General features: G+C 38.7%; 1 protein-coding gene across 1 annotated transcript; it reads left to right on the forward strand.

Annotated features, from left to right (window-relative positions):
- The first annotated feature begins 428 nt into the window (after nt 1-428).
- Nucleotides 429-3,797, forward strand: STS (stachyose synthase). Its single transcript, XM_086589420.1, has 4 exons — nt 429-2,017; nt 2,315-2,492; nt 2,586-2,953; nt 3,060-3,797. Exons 1-4 carry the CDS (start codon nt 581-583, stop codon nt 3,636-3,638), a joined length of 2,562 nt encoding a protein of 853 aa, XP_086445546.1. The 5' UTR covers nt 429-580; the 3' UTR covers nt 3,639-3,797.
- Nucleotides 3,798-11,521: the final 7,724 nt, after the last annotated feature.

Raw genomic sequence — 11,521 nt, forward strand, 5'->3', positions numbered from 1 at the left:
ATGTGTCTGTCCGTACCCGCCTCCAACCTCTCCTAATCTCTCCTCCAAACTGTTCTCACAATCTATGAGTGATTTACACAGCCTCAATCTCCCTCCTTCACTCTTACTCTCTCTCTTCCTCTCCCTCCTTCCTTCTCAACCAAACCCAACTCTCTCTCTCCCCACCACAAACTCATCTCTCCCTCTCTCTTCTCCACCTCTGCTCACGCCCCACTGCCTTACAGTTATCTAGTATACAGTTTAGGCTCAATCTAGACACCAAAAGAAAAGAAGTGAGGATTAAGAACCTAAAAGTCAGTTACTACTTTCCAGTCTTCTCATTTGCTTATCTGGATAACTCATTTGTTTTTTTCTTTTTAAATATCTCCAGTTACTCCTCTATCCTCCTTGTTTGCCTATAAATATATTTCCTTCCTGTGGTAACAATCATCTCATTCATATATCCCTCAATTGAGACGTCTTTAGCCTCAGGCAGAATAGAGGATTTGTGTTTCACTATCTTTCATTTCTCTGTTTACTACCCTTGGAGCCTCTCAGGGAACCTACCAATTCAGTTCTAGAAGTCATATTCACAGAAAACATGCAAAACTATTTTGAATTGTTAGACGGGAAGCTTAGTCTTAATGGAGTTGCATTACTTTCTGAAGTTCCGAACAATGTTTCTTTCAGTAGCTTTTCTTCAATCTGTCACTCTTCAGATGCTCCAGTGTCCCTGTTTCAAAAAGCTCAATCCCTATCTCACAAGGGTGGGTTCCTTGGCTTTAGTCAAGAGCAGCCATTAGATAGGTTGATGAACTCTCTTGGAAAGTTCAGTGATAGGAAGTTTCTAAGCATATTCAGATTTAAAACATGGTGGTCTACTATGTGGGTTGGGAGTAGTGGGTCTGATTTACAAATGGAATCCCAGTGGTTACTCTTAGATGTCCCTGAGTTGAGGTCCTATGTTCTCATCTTACCCTTAATTGAAGCCAAATTCAGGTCTGCCCTCCATCCAGGTCCCAATGGGCAAGTTATGATTTGCGCTGAGAGTGGGTCTACTCATGTGAGAGCGTCGTCTTTCAGGGCTATTGCTTACGTTCATGTGTCTGATAACCCTTACAACTTAATGAAAGAAGCTTATGGTGCAGTCAGAGTTTATCTCGACACATTTAGACTCTTAGAAGAGAAGTCGGTACCACCTTTAGTTGACAGATTTGGTTGGTGTACTTGGGATGCATTTTACTTGACTGTGGAGCCTGTTGGCATCTGGCATGGCGTGAAGAACTTCTCAGAGGGAGGTGTTCCACCAAGATTTCTTATAATTGATGATGGCTGGCAGAGTATTAGCTTGGACGATCAAGAGACACTTGAGGATGCAAAGAACCTGGTTTTGGGTGGGACGCAGATGACAGCCAGGATGTGGAGGTTTACAGAGTGTGAGAAGTTCAAGAAGTACAAAGCTGGGACGATGCTGGCCAAAGATGCTCCATCTTTTGACACCAAGAGACCAAAGTTACTGATTGCAAAGGCAATTGAGGTTGAGCATGCAGAGAAGGCTCGTGACAAGGCAATCCAAGCTGGGATCGTCATTGATTTGTCTGAGTTTGAATTGAAGATTGAGGTGCTGAAGAGAGAGCTGAAAGAGATGTTTGATGGAGAGCAAGATGGAAAAAGTGTTTCGAGTAATGAAAATGGATATTGTGCTAGCTGCTATTGTGAATCCGAAGATGTTGGGATGAAAGCTTTTACCAAGGATTTGAGAACCAAGTTCAAAGAATTGGATGATGTGTATGTTTGGCAAGCTCTATGTGGTGCTTGGGGTGGTGTAAGGCCCGGAGCAACTCATCTTGATTCAAAGGTAGTCCCTATCAAAGTTTCTCCTGGACTCGATGGGACAATGGATGATCTTGCTGTGGTAAAAATTGTTGAAGGAGGTATTGGGCTTGTCCACCCTGATCAAGCAGTCGACTATTATGAGTCTATGCACTCTTATCTGGCTGGAGTTGGAATAACAGGAGTTAAAGTGGACGTTATACAAGTAAGCTTCCATATTCTTCCACTTTCTACTTTGTTTATATCTGTTTCCTAATGCCGTCATGTATTTATATATGCGCACTTAAGATTGTCTAGGGGCGGGGTAGAAGTAAAAATTTGAATTCTATTCCTAGGGAGAACTAACCACGTTCACTCTGAACAGGACAATAAGGAACTTGTACTAGGACTTGTCTTTATGCCCTGCCAAAGAAGAATCTCAAAACTAACGTATTAAGATAATTATGTACTGGGCGTATACAATATATTAAGCCGATTATAAAGCTACTTAACTCTTATGCAGACACTTGAGTACATTTGTGAAGATTATGGAGGACGAGTAGACCTTGCAAAGGCTTACTACAATGGGCTGTCAAGGTCCCTGGTCAAGAACTTCAATGGAACTGGACTGATCTCAAGCATGCAGCAATGCAACGACTTCTTTTTCCTCGGGACAAGGCAGATATCTCTAGGAAGAGTAGGTGAGAATTTTTGACAGTCTCTCCCAACTCTCCCTTATCTTTAATAATATACTATTTGTTCGTTAGCCACTTAACACTGATATTTGTGTGCAGGTGATGACTTCTGGTTTCAAGATCCAAATGGTGATCCAATGGGGGTGTACTGGTTACAAGGTGTTCATATGATCCATTGTGCGTACAATAGCATGTGGATGGGTCAGATTATACAACCAGATTGGGACATGTTTCAGTCTGATCACATTTGTGCTAAGTTTCATGCTGGGTCTAGGGCCATCTGTGGTGGACCTGTCTATGTGAGTGATTCTGTTGGTGGTCAAGACTTTGATCTCATCAAGAAGCTTGTGTTTCCTGATGGAACCATCCCCAGGTGCCAACATTTCGCTCTCCCAACAAGAGGCTGCCTATTCAAGAATCCCCTTTTTGACAACAACACCATCCTCAAAATCTGGAACTTAAACAAGGTAAACATAATGGATCCTCGGATTGTAAATGTATATGTTTCCCACCACCACCTTTTGAGGTATACCTGCGGACTTATATATCCTAAATCTTTATTATTTTTCACAGTTTGGAGGGGTTATTGGAGCATTTAACTGCCAAGGAGCTGGATGGGACCCAAAGGAGCGGAGGATAAAGGGATACTCAAAATGTTACAAGCCAATGTCTTGCTCAGTTCATGTTAGGGACATCGAATGGGACCAAAATACAGAAGCAATTGATCTCAGCAATGCTGAAGAATATGCAGTCTACCTCATTGAATCCGACTTACTGTACTGTGTCGCTTCTACATCCAACGCAATAAAAATCACCATTCAACCATCTTCTTTTGAGATATTCAGTATAGTGCCGATAAAAAAGCTGGGTGCCATGACAAAATTTGCACCCATTGGGCTAACCAACATGTTTAACAGCGGAGGGACCATACAAGAACTGGAGTATAGTTTCGGAAACAAGTTTCAGACTAGTGTGAACATTAAAGTTAAAGGTGCAGGGAAGTTCCTAGCTTATTCAAGTGATGCTCCGGAAAGGTGCTATTTGAATGGTGTTGAAATGGATTTTGAGTGGTCGTCTGATGGTAAGCTGGCCTTGATTCTTCCTTGGATTGAAGACTCTGATGGCATATCTGATGTTGGTTTCATATTTTGAAGTACACTTTTCTCTTTCTCATCTTTTGTGTTGATTGTTTGGTCTCTTGGTGGGGGTTATGCTTGTGGGTGCTTGGGCCCTTGTTTGAGTTGGGTATTCTTTTGACATACTCCTGAATCCTGATTAGTTACAAAATCAAAGTATAATTTGGCCTTCTTATTTGACAGTCTAGTTTTTCCTCTCTTTTTACTTTTTCAGTGGTCAGGGACTACATTCCGGTAGCCTTTGGTACAAATGTTAAACTAAAGTATGTCAATTACTGAACTGAAAGACTGGATATGGCAGTTTGATATAATAAGTTGCCCCTTTGATAATAGTAATTTCAATCTAAAAATTTATTTGAAAAAGTAAGGCTGAATTTTTAGTAAGAAACTCCTAGTCTCTGCTTTTTTATTTAGACTCACTAGAGGCGAGCGAACAATGTATTAGGCCAGCTCCAACCGTCCCACTTAAAACCAAAGCGGCAGTGATTTCCACCTCCAACTGTCCTGGATAAAAGTTGCATTTTCCATCTCGCTCCCGATCAAGTTGTATGAAGAGGTCTCAGGCGCCGCTGCCATTGCCGTCCAACATCGGGAACCACTCCCAGTAGCGTCCTACCATTCCGAAATGCCATTGTTAACAGCTTTCCTTAGTGTTAGTATACTGATTCTTGCACTCTTGCAGCAGTGCCGGCTAGTCCGCCAAAAGTTTCCATAAAATAGGCCTGATCTTTGGTAAACTGATAAAATCTCCAAAAGGTTCCATAAAAATAGACCCATCTCTCCTAAATTGATAAATCACCAACAGTTTCTATAAAAATAGACCTCAACTAGATTTTGGACCGTGCTTATGCCCGGAATCTATTAAATATTTTGTGTGCTGAAAAGGCTTTACAAAAGGTTTCACACAAATTTTCGAATCAGAATATATTTTTATTAAAAATAAACCGAAATACGTTAATAAGTAGCGATTATGGTGCATAAGAGCATCTTTAGCAGTGATATCAACCTAGCATCAAACACCAAATTCTTGTTTTTTCAACTTCAAGAGAGCTACATGTTGATGAAAACAAAAAAAAAACACCAAATTAAACACCAAATCGACCAATATTTGGTTCCAGGTTTGGTGCTGTATCAAATCACTTACGCGGTTGTAGAAACGCCGCGCGGTTTTGGCAAAACCGCGTGGTCTTGGGCTGCTAAATGGGCTTCTATGATGCGGTTTTGTCAAAACCGCGCGGTTTTCCTAAAACCGCGCTCTCAATTACAACAACGGCCAAAAAACGGCTATATCTTTCTAACCCTATAAATTGAAACACTCACCCCATATTTTTACACTCACTTCTTTTCTCTACTCTCTACTCTTTATTCTCTACTCTTTATTCTCTACTCTTTACTCTCTATTCTTAAAACAACAATGAGTCAAGAACCAAAATCAAAATCAAGAGGGGCTTCATGGATACAAGAAGAAGATATTGCTCTCACCAATAGTTGGCTACAAGTTAGTCAAGATGGTGTAGTAGTAAATAAGCAAAAGTCGAACGATTTTTGGGCTAGAATTCTAAATGCATTTCATGCAAATTTAGGAAGAATGACCGAACGCAACTTGACCGGTATGAAACACCGTTGGTCTATTATTCAAGCTAATATCAACAAGTTTCATGCTATTCTTTCTAAAATTCAAGCATCTCCTCCAAGTGGCTATAATAACAATATGATGGTAAGTATTTACTTTTTATTTGTTATTTTGATTAACAAATACATTTTTCAATTCTAATTTAGTTTTTGCTTAATTGGTAGGTTGAGGAAGCAATAAGTGCATATGCGATGCATAATGGGGTTTGGAAGTGGATGCAATGCTATAATATGGTAAAAGACTCACCCAAATGGAAGAGACTACAGTTGAGAAATGATTTGCATCCCACCAAAAAGTCGAAGTCAAACAGTGGGGAAGGAGGTTCATCAATTCCAATATCAACTGCAACAACTCAATCAATGGATTATGATACACACCAAGTTCATGGGCTTGAGGATAGACCTCTTGGAAAGAAATAAGACAAAAAAAGAAGGCAAAAAGAGAAAGAAGAAGGTGATTCTAAAGTGGAGGAATCCGCTAAGAAACTTGAATATTTTCTGATGGAACTTTCTAAAACCACCAAAGAAGGCTATGAATTAGAAGCTCAAAGACAGTTGAAGAAAGATGAGATGGAATTCGAAAAACTTCAATTGAAGAAAAGTTCGATGGATTGGAAGCTTCAAATCCAAAAAGAAAAACTTCAATTGAAGAAAGATGCGCTCCGAGTTTCAAGAAGATGAAAATGATGCGAAAATATTATGAATGAAATTAGAAGGATTACCTGAAGACGAGCGCGAAATTTGGCAACTCAAAAGGGCAGAAATTTTACAAAAAATGAAGAATCGACTTGGCAATATCACTGGTAGTAGTCAAAGTAGTGCATAGTCTAAATTTGAGTTTATATGTCTTTTAATTTGAGTTTGTATGTTTTTTAATTTGAGTATTTTAATTTGTCTTTTAATTTGTGTCTTTTAATTAATGACGTACTTTAATTTAAGCTTGTATTTTAATTTTAATTAGAATGTACTTTAATTGAATATTTTCTTTTAATTTAAAGTTGATACTTTTTATCATTCTAAAAAAAATTTGTATTTTCAAAATTCTCATATACAGAAATCCTTTCATAAAACCACAAATACATAGAAATAAACTTGGAACACAAATACATATAAATTGAAACGATAAATAAACACAAAGTCTAAATGAAGTGCAAATAAAAATAGAAATCAAGTCCGCCCACGCCTACTCCACAAATGCTCGACCAAGTCATTCTTCAATCTACCATGAACAACTTTTGAACGAACCCTCTTGACGCCAGATGCCCAACGAGATAGAACAAAGTGGCATTCATCTTCAGGAGCACCTTCTCTACTTGATATTTCCAAATCAGGAATATACTGCGGGATATCCGTTTCCCGTTCATCTTCCACAATCATATTGTGTAAAATAATGCAAGCCCTCATAACAGTAGCCATGTTCTCCAAATACCATAACCTGCACGGATTCGCTAAAATAGCCCAACGCGACTGTAATATACCAAACGCCCGCTCTATGTCTTTTCTAATAGCTTCTTGCTTCTTTGCAAAATGTTTGTCTTGTGCAATAGTCGGTTTAGCAATCGTTTGAATCAAGGTGGCATAATTAGGATAAATACCGTCAGCCAAGTAATAGCCCATATCATAATGATGGTCATTCACAGTGTAGTTACAAGGAATAGCTTCATCATTGACTATATCATTAAATATTGGTGAGCGGTCAAGCACATTAAGATCATTGTGAGAACCCGCCATTCCAAAAAAAAACATGCCAAATTCATGCGTCACGATCGGCAACTACCTCCAAAATCACTGTTGGTTTATGCTTATGGCCAGTGTGAGACCCTTGCCACACGAATGGGCAATTCTTCCATTGCCAGTGCATGCAATCAATGCTTCCTAGCATTCCAGGCCATCCGCATTCCTCAGACTCTTTAAGCAAACGTTGAATATCTGCAGCATTTGGTTTGCGCAAGTATTCACCAAAAATTATAATAATTCCATCACAAAAATAGCACATGCATTCGTGAACAGTTGGCTCAGCAACATGTAACATATCATCTACTAGATCAGCGGCAGTCCCATAAGCAAGCATTCGTATAGCAGCAATTACTTTTATTTTTGGGTTAATCTCAAACTTACCCGCACAATTAACTTTTTGTTGAAAATATGGTACATTATGATTAAGATGATTGAAAATACGAGTAAATAATGACTGACCCATACGAAATTGGCGTCGAAAGTCATGGTCACGAAATATAGGATTTGCGCCGAAGTAGTTAACATTTACACGAGTCAGTGTTGCCTCGTACTGACGAGGCTTATATTTTCTTTCTTTCTTCGAACCACCATGTGGTCTATAAGAAGACTCCGCTTCTTGCTGACGCAATAAACTCAGACGATGTCGAACCAAAGGTAGAGCAATAGCCACTAATTTGCGAGTTTTAACTGCAGTGTTATCATTTGAAGAGCTCGAGCTCGATGAAGAATCAGAAGAAGATGAATCAGAATAAGATGAATCAGAAGAAGATGAATGATCCATTGAAAAAATCTTCAAGAAAAGGTAGTGTTTTTTTTTTTTCTCAAGGAGATGAGTTTAGATGAGAGGGAACATGAAAAATGAAGAGAACATCGCAAAACTCAGAGTTAAATGGTTATAGCACGTGGTTTCTGAAAAACCGCGTGGTTTTGGCAAAACCGCGTGGGCTTGGACCTGTAAGATGGGCTTTTATGGAGCGGTTTTGGCAAAACCGCGTAGTTGCTTGGTGTTTTTTTGATCTTGCTCCTAAAGTTGCTTGGTGTTTTTTTGGTTCAAAATTTTGGTGTTTTTTTTGTTGCTCTGCTAGAGATGCTCTAAGTATTTGGAAACTAATTGATCAAATTGAGATAGCCTCTTCACTTTGTGGTTTAGGATATTAATCCGAAATTTTCAAATGGAATTATCTTAAACTCTTGTATAATAGTTTTTTTAGATTTATGGTGATTTAGCGGCAAATTTTCGAATAAAAATATATTTTTATTGAAAATAAATCAAAATACGTTAATGAGCAACGATTATAGTGTATAAGTACTTGTAAACTAAGGGATCAAATTGAGATAGCCTCTCCACTTTGTGGTTTAGGATATTAATCTGAAACTTTCAAATGAAAATTATTTTAAACTCGATCTAGTTTGTATAATAGTTTTCTTAGATTTATGGTGATTTAGTGGTAAATCATCACCGCTCGGCTTACGTACTAATGTGTACAAATCACTAAAATATCTATCAAATCACTAAAACAGATTGATTGTTTCCATATCCTCAAAGAATATACTACTCCCACTTGAAAATATAATTTGTAATAGGGAATTAGCTTATACAAATCACCTATTTTTTAGTAATTTTTTTCTTTGATTAAATATATATGTCACACCCCGAATTTCGACAGAATTCGGAAAAACATTATTTGTTCCCGACTCTTCGATCTCCGAGGTGTGACGCACTCTCAACTCCCAAAAACCCATAAACAGTTAAACAAAAGTCTTCTTCATGACAAAGATTCACAAATAAGATTATGTTACAACTCTCCTTTCAATAACTCTTTAATAAAATTTACAAATGAAATACAAAAACATTGTCTAGACTGAAATTCTATATCACCTCAAGGGAAAACAAAACAAATCCTCGAGATCTAACGCTTAACGCAAACCACAAGCAAAGAACCACTCTTCTTCAACACTAAACCTGCTAAAACTTATCAACTATGTTCATTGAATGAACACACCCGATAAGCAAACATGCAAATCGGTCAAGATTATAAAATCTTTGGTGTGAGTAGCTCTAAAACAACATATACTTATACAAATATATACATAATCCATAATGGCCATTAGTTCCTCCACCGAAGCCTTTAACTTTCAACGACTAATATAACATACTTAAGTACAATAATCTAGGCGGTAGTTCCTCCAATCGAGGCCTTAACTTCCAACAACTAATACAACATACCATACGCATAATAAAAGGCATTTAGTTCCTCCACGGCTTTTAGGTTCTAACTAAAATACTAACCAAACAAATCATATACAATCATCTATCTAAAGATATATCATTTACCAACATATTACCATAATTATATTAATTTAGACTTTCTTTGTGTGTCCTTAAAATCACGTCAGATCTCTGTCTTACCTAGTTTCCCGGCTACCACAATCGCTACCCAACGCCGAACATGTACATCCACATGCATCCCCTTACATAATGAGCCACTCCGTGCGTAACTACCCTGAGCGGGATGCCGCACACCAGGTAAATCCTCACACGGAGGCCAAATCTATGTAAGTACTGCCACTATTCGGCATATAATATCGCGCGTCATCGTTCTATTTTGCGAACGTAATAATCAAGCCACTATTCGGGTTCGCCAGAGGGGCTATTCAACTTTACTGAAACGCCAGGAGGGACAATCACATTACTTACGCCCGAAGGCCATTCAGATTAACTGAAACGCCAGAAGGGCCAATCACATTACTTACGCCCGAAGGCTATTCAGATTAACTGAAACGCCAGAAGGGCCAATCACATTACTTACGCCCGAAGGCCATTCAGATTAACTGAAACGCCAGAAGGGCCAATCACATTACTTACGCCCGAAGGCCATTCAGATTAACTGAAACGCCAGAAGGGCAATCACATGAGTTGTGGTAGCTAGGTTCTAGGATTTTCGTTACGTAATTTATTCAAGTGTCATACATCTATGACTCGTAATCATTCCACTATATCACGTGCAGGTCAATTACCTTATTGCACTAAGCCACAATATTCAGAAATATCTTAATTATATCTCATAACCAATTTCATTCTTTCACGTACCAATATATTATTGCACTACACCACACTCCCGTGGGCAAATATTCCTCAATATTATACTACATCATCACATATATAATAATGGAGTGTTTATACATTTATTTCTCCCAAACATATTGCATTATATATATATCCCAACATATTATATAATGTCACAATATCAACGTCAAATCTTAATTAGATAATGACCACCAAATTTATACAAGCTTCCACAGCATTTTAGCATTTGATTTGTCCATACAATTTACAACATATAATGCAGCACAATTAAACAGTCCATAGTCCACAATCAAAGCCCAATATATATAAGCTTTACACACTACTCACGTCAAATCTTAATTCGATAATGACAAACAACGTTATATGATGTTTGACAATATTTTATTATTATATTTGTCAATATTCTTAAATATGTGAAAAACGGGAAAAAGTCAACATTCCAAAGTCAAAGGTCAACTGTCAAAGTCAACGGTCAAAGTCAAAGTCTACACGTCATGGTCAAAGTCAAACTGGCATGGTCAAAGTCAAACTGGCATTTCCATGTTCGACAAGTTTAGAGTCATAGCCATGGTTCATGACTAAGGTCAATGTGCATGGCTCATGGGCTCATGACTAAGGTAATGGTTCGGACCCAACTGGCCAAGCCCAAACCTTAGAACCCGAAAGTTTAAAACCAACTCATTTATTCTACCTGACCCAATTGGGATCTATATTAAGTCCTATGGACTGGTCCCAAACAATATTAGAAACTGGCCCAAAACAGTTAAGTGGTTCGGTCCAAAATTGAACCTGAACCGGTCCACAAAACAAACTAAGTTAAGCCCAAGACTTAAAACAAAACTGGCCCAACACACTAATCAAACTGGCCCAAGAAAACTAGTTAGATTTTGGCCCAACCACTAAAATTAGAACTGGCCCCATCTAAAAAGATTTGGATCGGCCCAAACTCAAAACAAATTAGACCGGCCCAAAGAACCAAGCCCAAGCCCGAAATGGTCATCTTCCTCACCTGCTGCTCCAGCCCTAGCAGCCTCCACCACCAGCCACCACCGGGTTCTCCTCCTCCTCTAACTTCATCACATCAGTTGGACTCATTATGACAAACCCAACACTTTTACTAAACCCAAAAATCGATTTCCTCACCTCCCTCATTCCTTCCCTTAACTTGGATCGCCCATTAAGCCCTCCTTCCAAATCTCTAACAACACTCAACCTTCCACCACCACCAATCCTCCATCCACCAACACCAAACCACAAAAGAAAAGTTCAAACAATATCAAACGGGGAGGATTTCATTCTTTTGTGGGCGGCGCCATTAACGCCTCTACAAAGCTCCAACAGTTCCCAATTATCCATCCCGACGCCCCACCCCTTTAATCAACCAATAGATTTACTATCTAACGGCTTCCAAACGTATACCAACCGTCCAAATCATTATCTGG

This window comes from Coptis chinensis, chromosome 2, assembly GCF_015680905.1.
Source record: "Coptis chinensis isolate HL-2020 chromosome 2, ASM1568090v1, whole genome shotgun sequence".
NCBI classification, from domain to species: Eukaryota; Viridiplantae; Streptophyta; class Magnoliopsida; order Ranunculales; family Ranunculaceae; genus Coptis; species Coptis chinensis.

Bases quoted from the DNA above. Each gene is read 5' to 3' on its own strand.
- STS (XM_086589420.1), top strand. From the start codon at position 581: ATGCAAAACTATTTTGAATTGTTAGACGGGAAGCTTAGTCTTAATGGA. The intron at 2,018-2,314 runs GTAAGCTTCCAT...ACTCTTATGCAG, and splicing joins TTAAAGTGGACGTTATACAA to ACACTTGAGTACATTTGTGA. The intron at 2,954-3,059 runs GTAAACATAATG...TATTTTTCACAG, and splicing joins AAATCTGGAACTTAAACAAG to TTTGGAGGGGTTATTGGAGC.